The 27,990-nt window shown below is 41.9% G+C and overlaps 2 protein-coding genes across 2 annotated transcripts in view; both read right to left on the bottom strand.

Moving 5' to 3' along the window:
- On the bottom strand, positions 1-1,800 carry hcrt (hypocretin (orexin) neuropeptide precursor). The gene is made up of 2 exons (XM_034089345.1): positions 1,732-1,800; positions 1-360 (listed from the first exon to the last, which is right to left on the bottom strand). Exons 1-2 carry the CDS (start codon positions 1,783-1,785, stop codon positions 1-3), a joined length of 414 nt encoding a protein of 137 aa, XP_033945236.1. The 5' UTR covers positions 1,786-1,800.
- Positions 1,801-2,931: 1,131 nt separating this feature from the next.
- stat5a (signal transducer and activator of transcription 5a) overlaps positions 2,932-27,990 on the bottom strand; it is a 79,912-nt gene continuing 54,853 nt past the window's right edge. Inside the window, exons 3-6 of the mRNA XM_034089344.2 lie at positions 24,504-24,707; positions 18,149-18,224; positions 9,898-10,007; positions 2,932-5,644 (exon numbers count right to left, since the gene is read on the bottom strand). Coding sequence (XP_033945235.1) covers positions 5,195-5,644; positions 9,898-10,007; positions 18,149-18,224; positions 24,504-24,707 — 840 coding nt within the window. The 3' untranslated portion in view covers positions 2,932-5,194. The remainder of the gene's footprint in view (positions 5,645-9,897; positions 10,008-18,148; positions 18,225-24,503; positions 24,708-27,990) is intronic.

Below are 27,990 nucleotides of genomic sequence, written 5' to 3'. Positions count from 1 at the left end.
TTAGCTTAGGACAGGCAGGGGCGTTGTGATAGTTCCTGACTGAGCCATCCAGTCCATGAACTGCCTCTCCTCCGTCCTCTTGCCCATCGTCAGGATCCCTGCGGCCTGGTTTCTGGAGTCCTGGAGGAGCTGGTGGAGGCGGCTCTGGAGGCGATGCTCGTCCTCCCTCCGTTTGCCCAGAGTGAGGATACCAGTAGAAGCGTCCCCTGTGAGGGGTCTCCCAAGGTTATTGGTGCTGGGGCGACACAGAAACATGTAGAGGCGACAGGAGTGGGCCGGCTGTCTGCAGCACTCAGACATGCTGTGAGCCTCACAGGCCAGCTGAGACAGCAGCAGCATCACCACCAGCACCAGGACCTTCTGCAGGGAAAACCAGATCAGTTAACACCCAATACACCAATACAAGAATATAGTATGTTGGCAGGGAAAGCTACAAAATGATTTATTTATCTGCATGTCTTTCAAATGTTAAGTATTGTTATGGCTTACATCATGTTAAAAATGTTGCTGGTTAAATCTTAAGCGATGAATCACAGAATTTCAAATTAAAATGTATTCTTAAAATACTAAATTGGTCTAAATTCAAAGATATACTGAGTATCACCACCATGATGATGAAGTGGTATTACATTACATTACATTACATTTAGCTGACGCTTTTATCCAAAGCGACGTACAATAAGTGCGTTCGACCAACAAAATACAAACTTGAAGAAAACAGAATCATATAAGTACATCAGGTTTCATAGAGCAAAAACATTTCAAGTGCTACTCAACTGGCTTTAGGTAAGCCAGTCCTTTATTAGTATATAAGTGCTTTGTTAGTAGTTCTATCGCTCGAAGTGGAGTCGAAAGAGATGAGTTTTCAGTCTGCGCCGGAAGGTGTGTAAGCTTTCTGCTGTCCTGATGTCAATGGGGAGCTCATTCCACCATTTTGGAGCCAGGATAGCAAACCCACGTGTTTTTGCTGATGGGAACTTGGGTCCCCTTCGCAGAGAGGGTGCAGCGAGCCGTTTGGTTGATGCAGAGCGGAGTGCACGTGCTGGGGTGTACCAAACACTTTTTTAATCCCTTCTTAAAGGATATGACTCACTGAACTTTATACGCATGCTTTAACCTTAATCTCTCATACAACATAAACAAAATCATATCAAGCTGAAATGATGTTAACAGCATTCACATGTGGGCCTTTGCCTAAATCCCAAACGTTTGTTTTATACAAATAGAGACATAAGATCACAGAGCCTGCTATAGCCTATACTCATTTGTAACCCTTGTCATTAGACATAAAGGACGCTAAAAATAAAGTAATTAAAATGATATTATTAGGGAAATTATAATAAAAACATTGCTTCCCTTTGACTACATGCCTGATCAGCTTTGTGGGTTTTAAGATTACTCAGTTATGATCCATTGATTGATTATAGAAAAATATATTTTGTTATGAAACGCGCCCTGCAAAAACCTGCCAATGCAACCCAAGCCCTGTGGTTTCAATCATAAAATGCTCGATTGTAATAAAATAAAATGTAAATGTTGTTTCATGCATCAAACTTAAGGACACACAACAGATTTGATGGGGATATAAAAGGGATGCATAAGAAAATGAACCGTAAAGACCTCAAACAAACTCATAAATGTAAGCAACCTTAGGCTAGTTTAAAGAACACACACATTTGTGATATCAAACAAATCAACCACTGAGTTTTAAATAACAAATCTAGCTCTTACCCTGTTAGACGTCTGCATCCCAGCTTTCTGCAAGTTGGAGGGGAACCAAGGCATCTCGTGGCTTGTGTGGAGGGTAGTCTTCTACTCTTCTCATGTCCAAGGCCTTTTTATGGTTCAGCGGTGTCCGAGCCAAAAGACGTCATCCAAGCCAACAAAAACCATGACATCTTATCACCAATTGTGTGCTTTGCTCATTTGAAGGATGGATGTCACGTTTGACGCCATAATTAGTCTTCTGAAGCCGACCGTCTCCAAGGCACTTCTCTGGACCTTTAATGAACTACAGGTATGTCTTTGTGGCCACATGCCAACGTTTTACGACGACATATCTTTGTGATGACTGGTGAGAGATGGAAGTCAATTAGCTAATATGTACTACAAGTTCTAAAAATATAAATATATAAACAGCCCAGATGCCCTTTTCAAAATGCTAATGAAGCTCATTCGGAAGTCATGCTAATGAGGTTCCATTGGCTTTATTCTCACATACAAAAGGTCTCATCCTGATGCATCAGGACCTGTTTTTGTGTTGTTCCTTCAGAGATTTCACCAGTGGGCTGAACGAACACTTGATACATCCAACCAACAAATAAAAAGACCCTAAAACCTTAAGAATTATTTGTTTTTAAGATAGCTTGTAACTCTTACTGACTACCAGCACTTTAATAAGTTAACACCACCGGATAACTAAAAGAAAGAAATGATTGACTTGTTGTTTTTCATCTTTTCATCTGCAGATCCTCATTCACTTATTATATGTTGCCATCTTATGGACAACGGGAAGCATTGCTCGACATAAACACACTCATTCATTCTAAAAGAGTGGCATCCTTCTGATTTATTGATAGGAAAATCATTTTAGATAAAGAGAATGAACAGTGTATCATCATCAGTGCATAAGAAGCAATCAATAGCTTTTGGAAAGCTTCGTTGATTGCTTTAGATCCGCTGTGAAAGCTGCTTTTAAAATGTTTTCAAGTGCTGCTGACATTCGTTTGAACGCAATTAAAAAGTGACTTACCTCCCAGTCACTGTCTGAGATTATTTTCAAGCAAATATAATTCCAGGTACTGATTCAAATATTGCTGAAATTAAAGTCAAATTACAGATAATGGGCATTAGCATGAAGGGGAATCCCTTAGAATTGGCAGTATCCTCATTTAAAAGTCATCAAAGACAAATGAACAACAGGAGACAGGATAAACAATGAAGCCAGTTTTAATGGGCCACTTTCAGGAGCTCTCACAGAATCCACACTCACTTCGCAGTGAAACACACATCAGGTTATTGTCTGACCCTGGAGCTGTGGCGCTGACCAGTTATCCCTCGCTCTGCTCCTACATGCACTGGTTGTCCTTATCCGCACCACAGAACAACAGGAATCAAATCACTGTATATGTGGAAGTAATGTTAAAAAAAAGAATATCAATAGAACTAACAACAATTATTATAATATCAATCATTAATGTCTGTATCTGCAATAATTAATATAGCAATATATGTTCCCTTCGTACATTTTACATACATTTTACATCTAGATTCACTTTATTTTGTGTTTTTATTGACAGCAGTACCATATTCTGGTTGACCTCCGACCTCTAACAGGCGGGGTCAGGTATTCCAGTTGCGATTGGCTGGTGAGCTGTGCCACTTACGGAGGTGGGCTAGCTCCACCCTGGGGACCAAAACACCGACTCACGTAACGTCACACACACAGCCCCTGGGGAGGAGACAAGGAGACCCTGTGGGGAGAGTCCAGGAATGCTGAAGAACTGAAATCCCATGGAATGACACCGGAGATGTGTGGGACTCGATGGACAACAGCATTGGATGTGAGAAGAGCATCGATGTGACTGAACACATCAGCAGCTGCAGATGGTTTCTATGTTGGCTCTACAGCTTCCTGGTTTGTGCTAAAAAGGACATCTGTGACGCCTACAGAGCTTAGCCTACTCAAGCTGCTCTATGTTGTGCACTTCAAATGAACATGTTTCCTCGTCGTCAAAAGGAGGGTTTGCACTTAGCATGACGTCTACGATCGAAGAGAAGGAGTGTGAGCATTAAAAAAAATAAAAGCTCAAAGACATGCCGAGGAGTCTCTGGAAATGAAAAGGCAAATTTGTGGCAGAAAGTGCCAATGTGAGGTAAAGCCTGTACCAACAGAGCTAGAGTACATCATGAAGGGGCATGTAACTAGCAGTGCCCAGAGAGAGACAGGGATATCTAACTGATCCAACTTCAAAACATTCCTTTGCAGAAACACACGACAGGTTTGTCACCAGCTGTTACCCTTTCGTATGGAAGCCCTGAGAGGATCGGAACAAATCTGTTAGTGCATTTTCTAATTATGATCTGACCATTTATTCTCCTTTGTTTATGAGTTAAGAACAGGTTATCAAGGATTATTTATTTGTAAGTTCCTTTAACACTATTTACTTGAAAAAATTACAAAATTACATTTCCTTTATATTTGTGAAACAGGTGAGGTGAGAATTTTTTTTTTTGGCATGTCAAACTGTTTTTGTTAAGGATAAATCCTGCTGTGTTTTTTGTTGTCATATTCATTTGACTACAACAGTGTACCACTACCACATGTTATACATAATACTTAAAGCATTCATGTCTTCTCCCAGGTAAGGTTTTGTCTGTCTAATCAAAACAATGTGTCAATAAGATTAAATTACATTTTCAGCCGGAAGAAAGAAATGAGAGTAACGTTACACAACTTGTTACATTTTGTGTTAAAATTGCATAGAGAAAACATACCTGGTAGAAAACATGAATGCTTTGAGTGCTATTTAAAACATATAGTAGAGCAGTTCAGCCTCGTGTGGGTTAAACGAGTATTACAAGAGCAAAGACATAAGAAATTATCCTGATCAAAATAAAAAGTTGAATACACTTATTTTAAGTCGCTTTTGATAAAAGCGTCAGCTAAATGAAATGTAAAAAAATGTTGCCTAGCGAAACATTTAGTGTAACCTATATTTACTACTAAAACCTGGCAACAAAGGAACTTTAAGAACCGTAGATTATGCTGACAAAATGTCACCAGATCACTAGAACTGTTTTCGGCCTTTCTGGGCTTCCGTACATTTGGCTTTTCACAAGAGAGAAAACAGAAGAGACCTCAACTTCCTGGCTCAGATAAAATATATTTTCCACATCCATGACAGAGAGAAGTAAAAATGTCTTTCCAGTTTAGAGATGTGTGATTGCAGTGTGAGGTCTCTCTTTCTTCTCTCTTTCAGCCCTAACTGAAACCCGTTCAGACCTGCGTCTCGCTTCTAACACGGCGAGTCTTCCTCCCCAGCATCATCTCTTTATTTCTCTCAGCCAATTCCTCCATGTCCTTTTCATTAATGCCCCCCTTCTTTTCCACTACATCCTTCTGCTTCCCCATCTCTGTCTTGCCCTCCCTGTCTCTCTTTGGGTAGGATTCTCTGCTGGCACAGGCTGCGGGTCAGCAGGATCCCACAGGGTCGTCTCTGACCAGCTCTTTGTCAGAGACGCCCTCCGGAGTTCCTGCTGCCCTCTGCTGCTGGCTCTGAAACTGAAACTGGAGCTGGGTTAGGGGCGGAGGTTGGGTGTAGGCCGGTGGTTTTGAAAGAGTTTGAACCAAAGGGAGAGCTGGCAGCTGGGGGTGTTGCTGGGGATGTTCCTGGGGAAGGAGATGGTGATAAGCCTGAGGTGCTGTTGGGGCTGGGGGCTGGGTTTGGGGCGGGTGAGGTGGAGGAGGCTGGGTCTTGGCCTGTGGCTGTGTCTGCTGCTGCGGCGGGCGGAGAGGATGGTGCTGGAGCTGTGGGGAAGCTGCTCCGTTCTTACTGAGGCCACAGGACTGGGCGGCACAGTGGATCTGACGCAGGTTGTCCAGCGCCTCACTCTTAGCGTGCTTCAGCAGGTCTGCCTGGCCCTGAGATTGAGATTGAGAGAGAGAGAGAGAGAGAGAGAGAGAGAGAGAGAGAGAGAGAGAGAGAGAGAGAGAGAGAGAGAGAGAGAGAGAGAGAGAGAGAGAGAGAGAGGAGACACGGAGAGACACTGTTTGGTTATCAACACATATCAGGTTATAGGGTGACAAAATAAGCAGGAAACACCTTTGATATACATTACCTCATGATAGCTTTCAGTGTGCGAGTTAGATAGCTAGAGCGAGTTCTGTGTTACCATATTGGCCTGGTCTGTTTAAAACATATATAATTGAATCCCTAAAGGACTTTTACCCTGTTGATTAAAATGAAAATAAAGGCAAATATCAGTTAAAAGTGTTATAGGTCGTACAGTATCTACAAGATATATACAGAATAAGTAACACCATTTCTTTATTGGGACAAACACATGTTTGTGTTTCAACATTCAATATCCACAAATATTAAAACAGAAAACACTTGTTTCTAATACTGTCTGTAGCTGCTGGATAAAAAAGAAGAAGAAGGAAGGCCTTTCATGTGGCGGTAGTAGCTCAGTCTGTAGGGACATGGCTTGGGAACCGGAGTTTCGCCGGTTCAAGTCCCGATAAGATAAAAAAATACGGTGTGTGGACTGGCACTGGTATGATATAATTTATGAAATCTTTGTAAAAAAAGGTTCAGGAATGAACATTGCACCGAATTTGGCAGAACATTCATATTTTGCCCAAATCAACCTCTTTTTGTTATTTTTCATTGATTTTATTTTTATTTATTTATTTTGATCTCAAATGAAAAACACTTGATATTCTATAATGCCATTGTTAAAATCTAAAAAAATATATATTATTCTTTAATGTTTGTATATTTATTGTACTGCTGATGTAAAGGGAAACATTTATTCCATGGTGCATTAACTCATAAGATGCAGTAGGGGGCAGTATCAAGCCACAGAAGGAAGGCCTTTGGTTGTCTGCCAGCCCTTCATACTTCTTCTCAGCTGGTGGATAGTGCTGTCATATGGTGATAATGTTATACTACAGTTCTAGTCTTTATTTGGGAGCACCCTAGAGACGAATTCCTGCCATATGTGGAGGAAGTGGTCAGGGCAGGCATCCTGCTTTACAGCACTGTCAAGTCAATGTGGGCTGCTGCCATGGCTGCCTGCCACCTTAAGCTAGCCGTCTCTGCCATGTGGAAATGTGGTCGACTTCTCCACAGGCAGGACATTTATGTGTGTGAGAGGTGCTTATATTATTAGAACTGGCCAAAACAAAAAAAGGAATCTGACCACATGCCTGCCACACCCCCCTCTCTTTCCGCCCGTCTGGTCCGACACCGTCTTTACTCCGACATCCCTTTAACATCTGTTCACAGGCACGTTTTGATCTGTGAACCTGAATACTTTCCCTCCCTCCCACTGAACTTTACTCTGGACTCTCTGGACTGGTTTGACCCGCTGTGACATCCACCTGAAGAGGCAGAAGTTGACCGCTCTGCACCAGACTTGACTGAAAATGGTAACATCCTCTTATTGAGGCACACCAGTCTGACATACTGTAGAAAGAGTAAAGGTGCTGCCCTGCACTCAGCGCTTTATTCCCAGGTGATGTTAATACGCTGCAAGTGGCCTTTTACCTGAGCCACTCCGGCACGCAACATACGAGCAAGAATAAGTCAAACGCTTGAAAAAAAACAAAAAACTTGAATTATGTAAGTCATGACTCACCAGGCATAAAATAAGACAGCGAAAAGCTGGTTCTGTGCTGCCAGAGCCAAATTACGATGGCACTCGTATTTGAGCACATTCACCCTTACAGCTGGCCTCAAGCTCACCACAGGGGGCTAAGCATGAGCAAGAGCAAATCCCCTTGCTATATCCTCATTAAAATCTCTCCTTATTGCCTACTTGTTTATCAAAATCAGTCCATCCCCTTGAAAGAAGCCTTTATTGTGGACTATTTTAAGGTTTTCTATCTAGATAAAGTGGTACGGTAGCGAACATCAGCGAGAGTGACAGCTATGGTTCACAATTGATGGCCTCTATAAATTCCCTCTTGAACAGATAACTAAACTCAAGAGTGAAACAGAATAAATCATTTCTTGTCAGAATAAAAGGGGCCTTAGTCATGGTGAAAAATCGCAGCTACTTTAGCAGATTACTTATATAACAAACTGCCTCAAACAATAGTTAATTACAGTAAAAACTGACAATAGCCTGGAGTGATGTGGGAGACAGCTAGAGTCCATGTTTTCGGAGCCTGTTTTTCTTCTCAAAATGTAACTTGGTATGCTTCACAGCCTCTCTTTCTGTCGCTCTGTTGTTGCTTTTCTCTTGACAGCAGGTACGATGAGTGACAGGTATGACTAGTAGAAATGGGCAAATACCCTTATTCACCATGACAGCTTTGATCTGACTGTAACGGTCAAATTAATGTTGTTAAGGTGGTTTTGGAAACAGGGATAATACACATTCTCTCGCTCTATCTTCCTCACAGCTTCCCCGCCATCTACCAGCGAGTGTTTCTAGGATCTGGAGAGGATGACAAGTGAAATAATTCTGCATGGCTGCCAGCCTTGGCATAACACGCACCAGGCTCTCACCAAATGTTTAGTATGAGACACGGCTTACAACTGAAGAATGGGAGGAGGAGGAAGAGGAGGAGGAGGGGTAATGTGCTCGCCAAGATGCATTAATGTTGAGAATGTGGATATTAAAAAAGATGGACGAATGAGGGTAGTGTGTGTTTGGAGTGACAGCGCAGGGATGAGACGAGATCTGAGCTTAGGGGTGATGGGTATAACTGGGGGTGGGGGTAGCAAAGGGGATTATGTTCACGGGTCCACCTGTTGCTCTACTTAAGCACATGGTTTCCCAATTCTAGAGGGTGCAATGAAGCTTAATTAAGATAAACCGTGGTGCAGCACAATGTTATTTGCTGTATGTGTGAAGAGCTACAAAAGTTAGCACTGCTTTATTAGAGCTATATCCATTACCTTGACTACTTTGAAATACTTTTAAGGTTTTAATAATACAACAATTATTCATTTATCAACCTTCTGCTTCCTGCGCCCTAAAATCAGCATTTGCAGCTTTTAATAATTCACTGTTTTATATCATTTTAATTAAATGTATTCAGATATGGAGACTGTTGGAATACAACTAAAGATGTCGCACTGATTTCTGGGAATTTTTAAAACAAATGTCTTCAATTGTATATAAATCAGTAGAGCAGCAACAATTGGTTGACTAATCCATTCGTTAATTGAAAGAAAAATAATCATTAAATAACTATTTTGATAAGCAACAGCGTATTTTTCCATGCAAAACGCCATAAAACCCTGTTTCCAGCTAACAAAAACAAGACATTCAAAGACAATCGCCTTGTATTTTATATATTGGGATGGACATTTTTTATATCTTTTTACATTTTTAAGACAAAATAATGAATCTGCAGAGTATTACATAATGGAATCAATCATTAAATGGAGCCCTATTAATCAGGTCATCGATCAATTACTGATGGATTAATTCTCACTTAAACGTATTGTTACTTTCAGCCCTAATGTCTTTTCACTGTCCGAAAAAGCAGGCATGAAAAGGCAAAGAAGAATCAAGCAATCAAACATCTACCTAACTTGACACCAAAGCAGAAAGCTCAGCCAAGGGAGCTTCTTCACTCAATACTAAATGATTTCATGGTGATGAGATGAGATAAAAATATCCTGGCTGCTTTTTCCTTACTCAGAAAAACAGGCGTACTGTGCAGGGGGCAGTCTGAGCAGCATGTGCTGTTTTTATCAGTGCTGCAATCACCACTAGTGTTCATCGGGGCGGTGAAATGAAGGCATGGGCAACTTTATCTCACCGGGTCAGTGCTGAGCAACATCTTCAGGGCATGTGCAATGTACCCTCATGAGGAGTAAGTGCATGTCTACAAACAAGTGTGAACAATCCTATCGTGTGTTGTCAAGATGGTGAGATGAGCAAATAAATAAACCACTGTCAGAAATCAACATCATTTAATTAAGAGATAAAGGGATTAGAGTAGAGGCATATATAATTAGCCCAGAGAGCGTTCTTAAAACACCATGTTGTTTAATCTCAGCGACAAGATCTGGCATCCCTCTGATTATAGTCTGGAAAATAATCTCACATGTTGACATCAATCAAACGTATGAGCCAGCACTAGAGGTGTGTATAGTACAGTAAAGGGCCTTTGTTGCTGTGGTTTTCTCAGTGTTTCTCAGTGTTTCTCACCTTGAGCACGGTGATGTTCCAGGCGTAGCTCTCCATCGCCTTCTGCAGTTTGCGGCCCTTCAGACCTTCCTTCGCTCCGATGCGATGCAGATCCTCATGGAAGTCCAGACCTGGGTACAGACACACCATATCATCCTATTAGACATTTGTGTGAAATTGTCATTATCAGCATATGAATTATTGAGTTACAGCCAAAACACATCGACATCTAATCAGTTCATTTTTTGTGACTTATGTGTAAAATTGGAAGAAAGTCTCCCAGGGCGCCTTTATTTGATAGAAAACATGCAGTGCAGAAATGTGTATGTGTGTGTGTTTGGGGGGGTTTCCATGCCTTGAAGGTGGGATTTGGCCTGGAAGTTGTAGTTCTATGGCATGTGCTGTAACGATTTGGATACCATAATAGGCGCTTTCACACCGCAGTACTTTTCCCACATAGGTTCATCAGAACTTAGTTCATGAGAACTCTTTAGTTCTCATGAACTAAGTACAGATCGCGTTCACACCGGAATAAGTCCCTGGGGAAGGATTAGGCAAATTAAGCCGCTGACGTCACTTCTTCTTCTTCTGCTTTGAGTTTACTGGCAGGCTGCAAACAACTTCACGGCGTATACTGCCACCCGAAGTCCCCGGCCGGAAGTCCCCGGAGTTGGGGACTGGCTGGTTAGTCTCTCTGCGTTTCTGCGCTGGGCTAATGCTAATAATGTTAATGCGAGGATAATAAAATGGCGGCTTCACAACACTTTTTGGGAGTTTTACGGGGCGTGGTTTGCTTTCCTCCCAGCCAATCAGAAATAGGAACCTTTTTCTCCCACGAAAGTCCCTGCTCTCTAGCAGGGACGGAAAAGGGGGTAAAAAGGTTCTCATGAACTAATTTTTGTTCCAGATTTGTTTGGTGTGAACGCAACATTTCGGAACTATATCGGAACTAAAGTGGGAAAAGTACTGCTATGTGAACGCGCCTATGCTTCTTGATTTGTTCTTTTATGAGATGTGATCAAAATACCCGTTTAACTTAACTTTCCTCCAAGTTTAATTGAAATCTGTTCACACATATCCAACTTATCCCACTAACCAATAATACAAAAAACAGAAGTGAAAACATGAAATCCTTAATGAAGGTACTAATAGGAAATGTTTATGCTCTTTAAGTCACCTTTTAATATTGCAGTGTGCAAAGTATGCAGAATAAAAGACTGCTAGCCAGCTCCTCATGGGCCCCTTTAATGGCTTCAAGTACAGTTTACCATACAATGTGCTGCATTGTTAATGGGGTACAATTGAGGCAGGCTAACCTTTAATTAATCTATCAGGGAGTCCAGCTCCACGCAGGCCATAACTAATCCTCTGGGCTAAAGCCATATGACTCGGACTTGCCAGTCTGTCCCTAACAACTGACCGTGTCCTACTCCAGCTATGATTTACTTCTATGAAGACACATATTGCGCAAAAGTTTACAAAAAAAAAATCAATATTTGACTTAATAGGTAATGCTTTGTTTAGAAAATACACTAGTTGTGCTGTAGCTTTGTCTCCCACTACAACAAAATATGACTTTTAAAAAGGTAGTTAATGTACTGTACATAGATATACAAACGCATCCTCATCTAATTTAATGTTAAAAGGCAAGATCAGTGTAGACAATCAAATTCTAACTTTTAAATTAGGTCCTACCTGAATGCTTTGAATGTTGCCATGTATTTTTGTATGTATAAATTATAAAAATAGGTATGTCATACTAAAACATTGTAAATAGTCCATGATACACTATATGGAATAGTAATCCCACATTATTCATTACAAATCATCAAGACTCTATTATTAGTTATTTTTTAGAGATGGTGTTGTTTGATGTGTGTAGAGGTGTGTGCGTGTAAAGGTTATTGAAGTTTCAAGATATTTCTCATTATTGCTTCAAAGCCCAAACAAGTCGTATTCAGGGTAGTCCTACATTTCACCACAAATCCCTGTATTACCAAACTCCTGTTGTTAAGGCTACAGATCTAGACTACCTATACTGTATGCGTTAATAACACAGTTTCCTTTTAAACCAAACCAAACATATGCAAATAGTAATTCCAGCACCAGGACATAATGGTTAATGTTTGTATTATAAATTGTTATTGTAAGTAATCTGCAGCCGACTTTAAACGATCAAGAGATCAAGAAATTCATACAGGAAATATGATCTCTGGCCTTCAGTGCACATGAAACTCAACTTTGCAAAAAAGCCCAGGACCTCTGTAGTTCTTTAATTTCCAGGTGATGTGAGGCCTTTTCAGAATATCTCTTTCAGAGCCTGAAAGTTGTGTTAACAGGGTTTAGGGCTGATTTGATCTTGTAATCTGGGGCAGTTAATGGGCCGCTGCTGGTGCAGAGCAGAGCCCAGCGATCACAGGAGTTGGGGAGAAAGGCAGACAGAGAGCTGAATGAGAGATGAAATTAGCTGGAGGCGAAACATCTCACAACAGCCTCTTCAAGCATTTAATTTCCCAATCATTAAGCATTTCCTTTCCCCAACAGTCCCACAGTTGCCATTCCTTACTGTCACTTAAAACATAATAATAATAAACACAATGTGGCCCCCATGGCACACTCAGATGAGACAGGATCTTACGCTTTGCTTCTCTACTGGAAAGAGAAAGACAGGAGGACTGAGGGGACAACACAAGACACATTCATGCAAACACAAAAGCTCACACACACACCACCGTAAGATTTACAGTGCCTGCATAGAGCTTTTTTTCTTTGTAATGAATCCTGCAGCAGCTCCTATTATCATCCAAACACACAGGCAAAGGAAAACGGACAGCTACAGGCAGAGAGAGACGAAAGTAAGTAAATAACAAAAAAATCAAACAGAATATCCAAACAGGATCTGATGGAAAGAAATGATAAAAACAAAAATAGGAAAGGGGGTGAGGAAGAGATACAGTCGGATCAGGATTTAATTAATTTATCAAGTTTCCCACTGCAGAGGCCTAGACAGAATATCATCATTGCAAATGGAGAATGGGATTTGTAGCTGCTGATGATCTGGGGAAACAATGGCAGTACAAAGCCAAGGCAGATAAAGGGAGGGAGATGTCTTTATCCCTTGGATTTTATGGTAATGGAGTCCACATGGAGTCAAACCATACCAACAGTCGGAGTGGTCAGCTAGAGAGAGTCATGAATAAATCAGTCCTGCAGGAAGGCAGCAGCTCACAAATGTATACAGTGAGTTGCACCTGTTCAAGGCAGCATGAACAACCTAAGTGTAAAATACACATTGATGCACGTTCTTTAAGAAATCTAAAGGGGCCCTGTAGTGTGTTGGTGCATGAAAATGGTCTGCAAAGGCTAAAATCCCAAAGTTTCCTCCAGCTGGAGTTTCTCTCCCACACACCCCCCCACTGCCTGAAACACCTCAATGGGAGTCCTGTGTTTACTTCTGTAACATAGTGACATCACTATGTAACACTCCATTGCTTCTATTGGCTATAGCGCTCCAACACATTGTAAGTGATAGGCTAAGGGGTGGGACATCTCTAAGCATGTAAACATGTCACAGTCGAGGCACAACATACAAATATGAACCTGAACATGAGCACAATATGGCCCATTTAAATCCTGCGTCCTGTTTAAGGTAACTACTCTTTTGCTCGCATCTAGGGCTGCAACTAACTCATATTTCTATTATCGATCAATATGCCTATTTTTCTTAATTATTAGCCGCTTTCACACCAAGTACTTTGCCGTACTTAGTGCCGGCACTTAGTACCCCAGGGCACTAAGTACCAATCGCGTTCACACCGGAGTACTTTTCCCTGAGCGAGGATTAGGCAAATGAAGCCGCTGACGTCACTTCGTCTTCTTCTGCTTTGGGTTTACTGGCAAGCTGCAAAGACTTCACGGCATATACTGCCACCCGAAGTCCTCAGAGTTGGGGACTGCCTTGGGGACTGCCTTGGGGACTTGCCTTCCGAGTAAATCGCCAGAATGCCGACACCTCATCTCCACCGCTCCCATGTTTTTTTTTGTGTTGCCATAAGTTAGTCTCCCTGCGTTTGTGCGCGGGGCTAATGCTAATAATGCTAATGCTAGCAAATACAATGTTTTACGGGCCGTGGTTTGCAATTCACCCAGCCAATAGAAATTGGTACTTTTTTGGTACCACCTCTCTAGCAAGCACTAACAATGGGGGTAAAAGTTCCCGGCACTAAGTACTCTTTTTGGTGTGAACGCGACATCAAGGGTACTAACGGAACTAAATGGGAAAAGTACGGGGAAAAGTACTCCGGTGTGAACGCGCCTATTGAAAAATGCCCATCCCACTTTGTCAAGGTCGAAGTTGATGTTTCTTATTGTTTTGTTCTGTCAGTCTTACACTCATATACAATATTAATTTCAAAATTATATGAAACAGAGAAGAGCAGGACATCTTAATATTTGAGTATGAAAAAAGCTTTTTCTGCCATTTTTGCACGAAAAGTACTTAAATGATTAATTGATTATTAAAATTGTTGGTGATTACTTTTATGTTGATCAACTATTTCAACTAATTGTTGAAGCTCTACTAGCATCTATTACTCCGGATCTTCTCATTGTTAGAGAAAATTATGTTGAAAATATTCAAATCAAAGTTACAATTTTAAAATTGAGAAAATCCTTGGTAGCCAGTGGAGCACAGGCTAGTTAGCATATGGAGTGAAAGTCATGGACTTCATGCACGGACAGGTTGGATATGCGTTCAGACACATCAGCCAGTGTGATTACACACAAACACACACAACACACCGTGGTAGCATCTGGAGGTGCCAGAGTTTGCATCCCAGCTGTCTATCTGGTTCCTATTAGCAGTGTGTCTGATGGCGAGCCATCAATAATGCCCAGGGGGGGGGATCATGCTGCACCTCTCCATCCTCATCAACACGTCAGCTTCACTGCCCAAATTAAACTGATTAGCTGCAATAATGACTGGGCAGAAACTGAATACAGGAAGGATAGAGGAGAGGGAGGAGGGAATTAAGAGCCATAGCAACCCAACACCACAGTTTCTCTTCCCCTCCTGTATGAGTGGAGAACTTGCCACTCATTTCACGTTACTTACATTTTAAATGAACGGAAGATTAGGAGGATACAGGGTAGTTCAGACCAGTGTGTCATTGCGATTATGGCTTTGTCACGACAGCGTCTTGCTGACGAGTGAGACGCACTTTTAATGGCTCGGGTAAACATTTCAGGTCCAATCAAAGACCTTAAGCTTAGCTGCACAGCATACACACACACACATCCTATACAGTCTATGATCCTACCCCATCCTATATTCTGTCTCCGATGACAGCAGCCTGTTCCCCGATAGCACCTTTTTCAACTTCATATGCAGCCTTCATATGCAGCATATAATACCAAAATTATACCTTTAGCTTCCGCATTGATTATTGGGACAAACCCTACAATTCCATGCAAATTCAACTCCATTTCTCCCGTCTTCTCTCGATTCCACTCTCCGTTCCATGTCTGTTCTCAGGCTGTTGCTATTGTCATCCTCAGTCTCTCCATATTTTATTACGAGATGGCTTCTGAAGGGTGCATTCAGTGCTTGTCAGTCTTTCAAAAGAGGTAAATTCATGCTTTGGCAGCCATCACAGAGATGTAGAATTTTGTCGGGGAGTCATGAGTTCACTCCAATGTCCTCGATGCTTTTTCTGCTCTCTCGAGGATAAAAGATGCCTATTATGAACGGAAAAAGACAGAGGCCTAACAAGACAAAGACAACGGAAAGGGGTAGAATGGGTTGTGTTTCACACTGAAAAATAACTCTCCAGTATTTCTGAAACGTTTCTGTTTATTTGCAAGCTAAAGCAGCAGCAGATACACAGACAGCAGGGATCTGATGAGACAGTACAGTAAGCAGATGGAGGGGGAAAAGGGCACGCTGAGTGGAGAAGCAGGACAGAAGAGCTAATATTGGAAGGTTATTACTTTGTTAATGCAGGGTGGAGATTAATATAACAGATCAAAAAATGTTGATTTACGGAGGCATTATGAAGCATCATAGTTTACCCATCGAAGCATTTTTCCTATCATGAAATCCTCTTAATTGATATTCAAGCATCGCATGCAACGACACATTCATCTATTTGTTTCTGTGATTATGAACGGACAATAATTGAAGACTCACTTTGCTCTTTATTCTTAGCTAATCTTAATGTATATTCACTAAGGCCAACAGGGTTACTTTTCATTCAAAGTGTAGAACTGTCATTTCCCAGTTTTTTAATTGAGACAGTTTGTTACGTTATGTTGCTTTTTTACACATAACAAGCTAAGTAATTGGATTTTGGTAAACAGTGCTTGGACATCTGTTTTCTTGGCACCCTGTACACTGCAGTTTCCCCTCTTTTTTTTCCCAGTGTCAAGTATCGTAATCCAAACCACAACAACAAAGAATGTCTGGAAGCATGAATGAACAGGCTTTGTACATTTGCGAATGGCAGGGGTTTGGATTGAGGCTTGTGTGTGAGTGCTGGGGGCAGGAGAGTGGGAGTGGGCGGGGGGGAAAGTGCTATGTTTGGCATGCAGCTGAGGCCCCTCAGGGCTATCGCTCCAACCCTCTGCCTCATTGTATCACTCTTACATAATGCTGTGAAAACCTTGTAACTCCAAATTTAGGAATATCCATGTTTTCAATTCAATTGGATTGCAAGGATTACAAGCTTCTCAAGGAAAACACTTCAACCCCTGGGCTTTTGAGGCCCTTTAAAACTAAATTACTTTCAACATGCATACTTTCGAGGGACACAACAAGGGTGATTTTCTTAATGTAGTTCCTGAAAATCTGTAGGTTTTCACCAGACAGCAGCAGTAAGCCGAGTATCAGCCTCCGGTGTGGAACTACTGACGCGGATGTGAGGGTATCTGTGGCTGTATGCGGTTTGAGATCTGCTTAACTCTGCAGTCATCGCCTTTGAAGATGCTTCCAGCTCCGGGCTGGGGAACCTCAAAACCAGGGGACAGCTCTCTGATTGAAGCCCCAGCGTTCAACCTGCATCCCTTGGTAATTACACAGCACGAATATCAGCTTGGCTGGTTGTGGTGGGGGTGAGGGAACATATGCCTGCCTCTGTGTGACACCAGGGAGTAATGCTGGGCATAGCGGGCTTAAATTGGTTTATCGGCCTCAGGATATTGGGTTGGCATGTGTCAGTGAGTGAACCTTCCATGTCTGCTTGGGTTTATCATACACAACACACAAACAACATATGGCTCCCGTGTTTTAACCAGCTATTACACTCTGTCCATTGGGCCTGAATCTCTGTAGGTTTCACATTGTCTCAGTGGTATGTGTGGTGACAAGCCTACAGGGAGAATATGAGGTATAGACATGCAGAATTAGGATGTCAGTATTCAAACTATGCTCCTGTTTACAGCAGAGGCCTTGCTGCACAGTAGGGTCACAAAGCAAATGAGAACAAATGATTGCTGTATGTAAAAGAGGCTGGTGAAGATAAGCCACGGGATTTCTTGAATCGAAGCAATATCTCTCCAAATGGTGTTATTATGGTGAATTGTATCCTTACCACTTAAAAAGCCGGACCTGTTACATTGAGAAACCCTTTTTAAAAAACTGATAAAACCTTAATTCCATTATTTTCTCTCTGTTTGGCCATTCCTCCCCTTTCATCCCACACTGTCCTCCTATGTATATGCTCTCTGTCCTCTATTCCTGCAGCCCTTTGTCTGTGTGGCTGGTTGATTGTTTTCACTTGCCCACTGACATAATAACTACCCAACGCTGACTCACTGAAGATGGCCTGGTCTATCGACAACAGCCACTGCTGTTGATGCTGATGCCGACACACTCACACGCACATTCTATCAGGCAGGACGACACGACACAGAGTACGTTTGAAAACTGCATATTCATGTGGACCGAAAAATCAGAGCATCTCCTCAAACAAAATCATGTTGCTTTGTGTCTTATGATTACATTTTTCTTCATGATATTAAATAAACAAGCCAGTAAGGTAATTTAATTTGTGTCTGATAGTCATTTTCCTCACAGAAGAGAGATCTCCCAGTGTTTCAAGGCAACACTGCTTATTTTGTGAAATGTCATGAACTAGAAGAACCCTCACAACAGAATGAAATCATCAAAAGTATTTCCTATGCTTGGATTAGGCATCCAGTTGTGATGCAGTGCAGAAGATGTAGAGGATGGATGGGGATGCTGCAGTCTGAGGACTCATCCCATAATGAAACGTACCTGCCCGCTGTGCTTGTGTGAGCTTGGAGTAGACGACGTCAGCTGACTCGATCAGTGTTCTGCTGGTTTGGATCATCTAGAAGAAAAATAAGACGTCATGTTAGTTTGCATTACATCTCTGAATCATACTGGGGTCTGAACACAGCACTGTGCTGAGAGGTGTTGCCACATTTGATCCTCTCAACAGCAATTATTTGGGCTGAGCTGTTCGCTGCATTACAATTCAGCCTTAACTCAATGTATCGGGTGTAGCTGTCATATAAATGTCTTTATTTGATCACTTTAATTGGGGCAAGATCATAATCAGACGAAGAGCATTCTTTCAAATGAATCTGTCATTTAGACACAGTATAGGACTGTTTCACCTTGTAAGCCAGATCATGATAAAGCTTGATAAAACTCATGTGAAAATTAAAGGAAGGGTGTTCAGTATTATTGCATAATAACTAAAGTGCCTTGCAATAAACTAAGTTAAGCAGGTTTGCTTTCTAAACGTTCTAATGCAAGTCTGTCTAGTAAGCTATGTAGCATTTAGGTTATGAACGGTTTAATGTTTAATGAGTGACCAGGATTACATTCCTTTGCATATATGAAAAGTTGATTCTAACTGGATATCTGCGTTGAAATCACATATGTATTGGTTACACAAGGAAAGAGATGTAACTTTGTATTTTCTCCTCTACTCTTTCTATATTCTTGTGTAGTTTGAGCCCCTGAGCATCCCAGGCTGAGGAGGAGCAGCTGCAGCAGCCCCGCAGCATTGAGGAGGAACATAATGAAGTTTCACACTCCTTGTTAGCAGGGAGACAGGAAGTGGACTCTCGTGTTGTGTGGGGGTACACATGCCTGCCTTTTCATGTTTTGATATCCTCATGGGAACTGGTTTGTGAAAGTGTGACAGTGTGAAAAGGTTTTATCAGGTGAACTCATTTTGGACAGTCCCATCAAAAGCGTGATTGTTTTAAGATAGGAATCTAAAGGAAAATCATACGTAGAATTGTTGATGCCTTATTTATTAAGTACTTAATACACCTATATTTCCAATCATTTATTTCTTACCGAAGCAAACCCTGAGTACTGTAAGAGTGAAAGCAATTATTTTCCAACAGCAGCAAGGAAAAGTCTTGAATGCTAAATGCTTTATGTCTTAAAGCTGCACTGCAAAATGACGAGTCAAAGAAAAAGCTCAGAATCTCACTTAAATTCAGCAATATATTTTATGTATTGAGAGACTTTTAGCTAGCTGCACTTTAAATATATCAACCCAAAGAAAATAATTAAAACACACCAGTATGAACACAATTAAGGTCTGTACACAATGGTGGTTTTGTGTTTAAGCATCTGGGTCCAACATTTTCCTAATGGTTACGAAAAGAATGTTATCAATGGAAGAAACGTAACTGTGTGCATTTACATAACTTTACATCTGTTAAAGCTGTGTGTGTGTGTGTGTGTGTGTGTGTGTGTGTGTGTGTGTGTGTGTGTGTGTGTGTGTGTATGTGTGTGTGTGTGTGTATGTGTGTGTGTGTGTGTGTGTGTGTGTGTGTGTGTGTGTGTGTGTGTGTGTGTTGACCCTTTTATTAAAGGTGACATGTCATGCTTTTCCGGTTATTACCCGTCCCCTTGTGTGTTATGAAGGTTTTTATGCATGTAAACGGTGTGCAGAGTCAAAACCCTCAAAGTACACCCTGTAGCGAGTAAAACTTTAACACAGAAAATACCTCCCAAAACGCCTCGTTGGAGATACGTCACTGTCCATTTGATTCTTCCGGGGACATCTGATGTCATGTCGTCCCCGGAACGAAATGGACCAATCCGTGGAGCCGTTACGTTACGTCCGTGGAGCCGTTACGTTAAGCCCCCGCTGATTGGTCCAAATTGACCAATCCACGGACTTCCTCATACACACACTCAGTGCATGCAGCTCAGCTGATTTCTCCTCCCTGGCTGCAGGCTGATAACAGACAGTTGGGATCGCGGCGAAATTCTCTCTGCAGACCCATTCTCACAGCGTTTATCAACCTTTTTCTTACTCAATATCAAGCCACACTTATTGTTTTTACTTCGGCTGTGACTTTGTGTGTGCTCAGGGTGAGTTTGGCTGTGTTTCGCTGTGTATCGCTAAACAAGGAAATCACACCTCCACGGAGTTCAGCGCGATTCACAACGTCCCGACTGGTCCCGACCAATCGGAGCACACTGGGCTCACAGGGAGGGGGGGGGCAAGAGCGGCAACGAGCCGTTTAGTGGAGAGAGTGAATACAACATACTTTACAGAGATGCTGTATGCGAAACCAATGTGAGTTTGGAAAATTGCACAGTATAAATCTATTCTAATAGACCTCAACAATGGAATTATGATCAGTGGAAATTGCCATGACATGGGACCTTTAAGTTCAGGGTTACAGCGTTTGCTGGCTGCAGCCCACACAGGGGTGAATGAGGACACGCACAGCTCACTGATGTGGTACAGAAAATGGCCGAGTGTTGGCAGCCATGAGCTCACATGCATTCACACACACACACTCCACACTCCACACACTGGGCCCTCTGTTATTGAGCGGGGAGCCTGCCAACAGGCCAATCTCTGGGGAGCAAACACAAAGACTCAGCTGACCAGGCCCAAGCCTCAAGACAAGTCCATAGGTTATTATTCAACCACTAAAGTAGTTCAATATAGAGAAAAAGTTGTAGTACTTCGTTTGTGTAAGTTCTAGGCAATTACCAGGTCAGTAACAATGATGGGACCTGTTATTGTAGGTTGATAAAAGAGACAACATTTTTTGGTGAAACCTGAGAATACATGTTCTAGCGTCTAAAATGATAAAATAGAGATTACGGTTCTACTTTTCTGCTCTTCTTTCACGTTTTCTTTTGTGGACTGGAGCGTGTGAGTTGCTCAGACAGTACCGAACCTCCTGCCAAGCGTGAGGCCTCATAAAAGCCCAAGCAGGTTCTATTTGGAGACGCACTTTCTGCTCTCCTGATGTCACTCGCTACGTCACAACTGAAGGCATCAGCAGCGAGAGTGCCCACAACCTGAGCAGAGCGGACGCAACAACCTTGTTTCTATCTCATGACCCATTTCACCAGCTCCCACCAAGCCTCACAGGATGGAAGCGGAAGCAGCAGGTGATAACTAATTACAGTCCTCCATCCCACTCTTGGGCGAATGTCAAGTGATGAAAAAAAGCAATGTTCTTGTAATAGAGGTGACAGGATGGAGAAAGACATGTGAGATTATAAAATGAGAAGCTGCATCATGACAATCTGTCTGGCTTAAGTGATGGCTTTAGCTAAATTAAGAATGTTAAACATATCCAGGTTTGTGAATCCTTAAAGAGCCTGTGACACGGTTTTCCCCCATCATCCAAACCCATCAATTTGAGTAAATATTGTCCCCTTGAAAATCGTTACTGAACTGATTTTGGATATTTGTACTTTGATAACCATTAATCTGCCTTCAATGTTGACAATTTTCTGGATCTTCTCGCGGATTCTTCAAGTCCCGCCAAATGATGGGTGACGTCATTGCGGGCACAGCGCTCCAGCTGCACCGTCCAGGATCCCAGCTTCTGCATGTAAAGCTTTATATATATACAGTCAGATGTAAACGCACGACGGCGCACACAGCAGCAAGCTCAGACAGCGATGACAGGTTAATGTTGAACGTGTCTGAGAGCTCATGTGAGGCTGAAGGATCGGTTTATGTTGTATCTGTTAGAAGTTTAGGAATGAGGTGCGTCAATATGGGCGATCATATGGTCATGTAGCCAGTGGTGGACTGGGACTAAAAATCATCCCGGGACTCTCGACCGGCCCACTTCGGTACCGCTAGTAAATTGTCAACGGGGGGAGTGGGGGATGTCAGGGGTGGCGGGTGCTGTAGATAGTAAATGTAAATATGTAAATATTTGTGTCACTGTATCCTGGTAAAATACAAATATAATGTATAATGTCTGTGTCTTTGACATTAGCGCTGCTCGCCACCTGTGCCCTGTACTACGAAGCCAGTTCAACAGACCCTGGATATGTTTGAGTAACAAACAAACTAACAACAAACTAACACACGAGATCTCGCTAAGCGGTCCTACGACGCTGGTTATCAACTCGGTAAATCAAGCCAGGGTTTCTCTCTCCAGCTGAGAGCGCGTTCACGTCTAAGACACGCGTGGATCTGACTTTAATTACATTTGTCTCGAGTGTTTCGTCAACATAATGTGTTGCTTAAAATAATACTTCTGCATCCAGTCTGTGACACTGTAAGTGTTGCACGGCCAGATACGGCTCAGCTGACTCAGATAAGGAAATATATTATATATTATGATATGATATGATCGATGATCTGATTGATGATGTAATATGAATGATAAGTGCGACACGTCGGCGTCTTCTCTGCATACGGCAGTTTAAACTGTATTTCCTTTATCCTGTAATATGACTTGAGAGATTTAAACTCCGCACACTGAGTTGATCTCTTTTCTATAGACGCCGGAGGCGGGCAGCGTCAGGTAAAAAAAGTTATTTAGCCTTCTCAAACCTGAGCCTCACGCGCCGCCTATGGGGGATGTGCTAGTGACTTATCCGACCGGCCCACTTCGGTACCGGCCCATCGGGATGCCAGTCCGCCACTGCACCCAGCCCACGTAAACTGTCAACGGGGGGAGCCTCGCTGCGGGGAAACGGTGGACCTAGTGTCCCAATCGGAGTGGGAATAATAATAATAATAATCCGTGCATTTTATCCATTAATTTCCCCAACATTGTGGTAAAAACCACACGTTTAATCCATGTTGGTGTACTACAACTACAAAAAGCATCGTTTGTTTTCTCATCAGGAAATGCAGACCGGCTCAAACAAACGATTTTTAATCATCATCCTCACGATCATTTAATGTATCATATGTTCGCCGAATTGACATGAAAGCACTAATAAATGTAGTTTCATCCACTTGAGTTTACAACTACAAAAATAATCGATTTGTTTTTATATCACATCCGACGGGAGAAAATTCAGCAGCTCTCACTACCGATTTTTAATCCTAATGTAATCATCGTCTTCACCACGATCATTTATGTTTATGTCGCCGAATTGACATGAAAGCACTGACAAATATGAATATACTGTAGTCAACTTCATTAAAACGTTATTAACGTGCCTAAACTCAGTAATTCACCATTTCTACGCATGACAACACACTTTGTCCGTGTTTGGCTCTCTCGCCGCACAGTGAAGCGTTCCCGCATTGACGTCACTTCCGGCTTCCCCCAAAACTTTAAAATGAGTCGAAGGAATTTCCCCGCGATGTTCGAAATTATTGATATTTAACGGAACGGTATCGCTTTTTCTTTTTTAAACTGACGGTTCGAGATTACTAGTAGCCCAATATTTCATTGCACAACAGTTGTTGGGATGTTGTCACAGGCTCTTTAAAGGTGGGGTGGGTAATTTTGGAGAAACCAGATCGAGATCGCTAAAATTTGAAAATACACAGCCGGAACAAATCTGCCACTTCCTTACAGAGCCCCTCCTACAACACACGAATGCGCACATGACCAATGAGGGCACGAGATAAGTTTGTGCACAGATGGAAGGCTGACAAGCAGGTAGGCCATCCAGTTATTTTAGCCGGGCGGGCTCAGATGATTTGTCGTGCTTTTTACAGTACTACGGCTTCCACAGATGACATTTCTTATGGATCTTTTGTCAAAGCACTTAAGATATTCATTGCTATCGAGACGTTAAGAGCATTCCATGGAATATAACAAAAAGTGTATCTCGAGCCGGTTTTTCAAACTTACCTACCCCACCTTTAAGTAGCTTTTCTTAGGTAGTGAAACAGCCTGAGAAATGTTAGCTCTGGAAGTTCTACTCGAAAAAGAACCTTGTTGAATGAGGTGGAAAAAAGTTAAAGAGGGACAAAGACAGATTTCACTAAGCTGGATCAGTAAGCAGCGAAAACTGCTTTACTAAAACCACCGGCTGTTTTACTGTGCCGTACCTCATGTTGCTAAAATCTGACTTTCTATTTTCTATAGGATTTTTACAGTTCTTCCTTGCTTTGACAGTTACGTTAGCCTGGTTGCTAGCGGTAGCTATGGTGCTAACTATGAACAAGTAGATCGATTGAAACAACGGAGTCCTTTGATTTTGGAAAACAGAAAGAAAACAACAATGTCCAGCCTTGGAAAACAGAGGAATAAATGCTTTAACCGGTTTAATTTTTAAAGAAAATACTTGTTTAGAGTATTGCTTATGTGTGTAATTCCATTGTCATTCTTTCCCAACAGTGTGAGCATTACTATTTGCCTGACAGCATCATATTCACTCTTTTGTGTTTGTGCGTTTTATTTACCATGTCATAGGCATTGAACACTTTGCGCAGCAGCTCAGGAACCGGACCCTGAGCCTCCATGGTGGGGTAGGTCTCGCTCAGGTCCAGCGTTACCCTCAGTGACCGCTCGCTGTTCGCCAGCCAGGTAGACACGGTCAGGATACACTGCTTCATGTTAGCGGCCGGGGTCAGGCCGCAGAGCTCCTTGAAGAACACCATGGCATTCTGGGAAAGAAAACATCCACAATGAAGGAAATAGATAGGGTAAAAGTACTTAAAAAAGGCATAAATAAAACGTGTTAACTTTGTATGCTGCATTTGAGTCATCTTGGTTTAATGTATTACATGTTTCATAAATTAAGTTGCTTTGAGGAGCAGTATTAATTAAAAGTAAGTGTTAAATTGACCAGTTCAAATAAATAATTACACATTAACATCCTGAGTATCTTTGTGCTCTGAACCTATTTGCTGTAACCAAAGAAACAAAGGCAAATTTGTGTAGGGTTATTTTTGCTTGACAAATGAGGTGATGTGGCCCGAAAGAATGGCAAATAATGCTAACACCTTTTGCATATAACCATGAGTGAGTCGATTTAATTAGAGGCAACTTGATACTTCCCTCAGAGCTGAAACGAGATAAGACAGCAGCGAGTGTTTGTCTTGGTGACAGTAAAACTATCTGTCTCCCATAACGTCAGTCTGCTCATTCAACAGCCCCCTGGCTCCGGAGCCAAGCCTCTGACCACAGCCTGAAGGTCTTTAGTACAAAAGTTAAGTAATTACAGAAGCATTATTTTCCCTACGTTCCGTTTCTACATGAACCGCAGGCCATTCAAGCTCTCTGCTGCTAGACAAATAAAGAAATATATCAACTTGTCTTGTTGTTGAATGTATCAGTGATAACAAATCTTATTTTTTCATCAGGGGCAGCTGTATATAGTTAGTAGAGCTGAACTGCCATCAATCTAGGGCTGCACGATAATGGCCAAACTGATAGTCACGATTAATTATGTCAACATTGAGGTCATTATTATTTCACTAAATTATGGATTTAAGCGATAACATATTTGTATTGCCCTTTCACATTTAAAATCAACAGACTACTGCTTTCAATGTTAGGTTGTTCTACATTCTATCATATTGTCAAATCATCGCATCCTAATCAAAATTACAATAAGGCGATTCTTCAACTGCATTTCAGTGCTTTTATAGTTTTAGCCCTGATAATGGCTAATATTGCTATGTTTTCTCTACAACTCTCCACTGCTAGAGTTTCGGAAATACAAAGCAGGTACTAGAATTGGTACTTGGGAATCCTTCCACACACTCTACAGTCTGCAGTGTGGGAACCAGCCGTCTCCCTGGGATAGACCTCCAGGCCTGCAGAAAAATCCCCCCCATTGCCCCTACCATTCCCCAGAGGATGTGCTGTCAGTGCGGCGCCCAACCTTCCCGTAGACGAAGAGGGTGGCCAAGGGGCGCTTTCGGCATCTGTATGCTTAGCCTCTGCTACAGTTAACACCACTTAGAGCAGAGCCATGAGAGGAAACACAATGGTAGAAGCGGGACAGCTCTGAAACCCTGTGTGTGATTATGTATGCGTGTGTGAGAACCACGAGCCTCTATGACTGCATGTTATTAGCATTAATTTAGCTTTATATGATTCCCAGCATGTATGTATGAAACTGCATGCCTGAATGTTTTTCGCTAACTGTTGTGCGATAAAAGCAAAACTGTTACTAAGCTATGGTGTTGAAATTCACCAATGAGAGGCTTGTGTTTTTAATTACTCCCTCCCCCACTTTACTCCCATTCTAACATTCCCTAAATGAGAGCTCTGTGTCTTGTTACAACACAGCTTTTGTTTCTGTTTGCTCCTCTCACTCTCTCTTTTTGCTTCAATCTGTCTCCTCTTCTCTCTGGCCCACAGTATTGAGTGGTGGTGAATGTGACTATGATGGCACGAACACACACACAAACTCACACACAGACACAGACATACACATACACACACATGCTGTGTGTAGCAAATACAATAAACCACAGGCTGGCAGCTCTCCTACACCTCTATCAACACTTACAGTTCATGGGCTGCTGCACTCTGGACTTTATTCAGGGTTCCCACGGAAATAATTGATTTGCTGCCCAGATCCACATATAAAACATGGCAACCTGTCATATCTGCCCACTGGTCAATGTTCATAGATCTCCTTGCTATTTGAAATAGTCCTAGACACTTGTATGTATGTTATTAATAATAGCAGAACCCCTGTAAGCTTTGCTGTTGAAGGATAAAGGAGTCTTAAAGAGCTTAGTGAGGTGAAATAACGCTTTAAGCGGTGACATCTAAATATGTTTCTGTGTGCATTGCTTTCATGGCTAAGGTTGTATGATGTGATATTTGGGATTTGTGTGAGTCTGAGTACACAAGGTAATTCTTTCTCACTTTAACGTCTAATCAAGTAGGGTTGGCAAAGCCTCCAGACTTGGCTTTGTGGTTGCCGTGTGGCTTTTTGGCCAGCGACCCTTCCTCTTCCCTCCAGCTCCTTTCAGATTAAAGGCTCCACACAGCTGGTCTCTACAAAGCTCTCACAACCGTCCATTTTTTACATTTGAAAGGCAAAGACCTTGTTCTTTATTGCTTTCCCGTAACTTTTATCTCTTCATTTCAAAAAGAAAAATTTACATTTCAAACCTGAGGAAATTGTGGTTTGCGGAGCGGTTGCGGTGCCAGTGTTGTTTGATCAGGTTAAAAGATGCCGACTCACATCTAAATTGTATAGTGACATTTTCTGTATTATAAATTAGATTAGTTTCCAAGGCCATTAATAAGTAGAGCTGCTTCAAAGGAACAGAGCCGCTTTAAGAGTCAGCGGTGACAGGTGATACCTGTAGTTATTTCACAAGTTGCATACATATTTGATAAGGTGGGTTTTACAAAAGTAAGGATGTGCTTGATAAGTTTGAGTCAGATTTACAGAGCTGACTTTACAGTGAGCCGTATTTCATGTTTATTTATGAAATGGTCCCATGGGGACTCACACCCAAACATAGATATGGCCCTATTCATGAAAAACAATTGAGGTAACAATTTGTCAATAATTTAGATTATTCAAACAAGCAATTTGGCCAAATATTGTAATATTTCACCTCCCGGACACGATCCTATTTCTCTCCTTCTTGGATTGTTGAACATTGATTATTTCCACAACCCAAAAATGCCTGACAGCATACCAGAATCTCTCTGATTGCATCTCTCCTTATTTAGTTTGTTCTGGTTTTTTGTTTGCTGTGCCATTAGATGGAGGTTCGGCTTGCTGAAGACAGATGGACAGATCTTGGTATTTATGACCTGGATACACAAAAAAGGACTGCGCTACATTAGCTTCAGATAAACATGATAGTTTGACAACATTATATGTTTTATTTTGTTAAGCTTGCAATGGTCATATATGCACAAGAGACCGGTTAAGGCAGGAAATTACAGAAGACAATCGGTAATCAGAAT

The sequence above is a fragment of the Pseudochaenichthys georgianus genome, chromosome 8 (genome assembly GCF_902827115.2).
Source record: "Pseudochaenichthys georgianus chromosome 8, fPseGeo1.2, whole genome shotgun sequence".
NCBI lineage: Eukaryota > Metazoa > Chordata > Actinopteri > Perciformes > Channichthyidae > Pseudochaenichthys > Pseudochaenichthys georgianus.
Note: the sequence above shows the minus strand (reverse complement) of the source record. Positions and strands in the feature narration are given on the sequence as shown.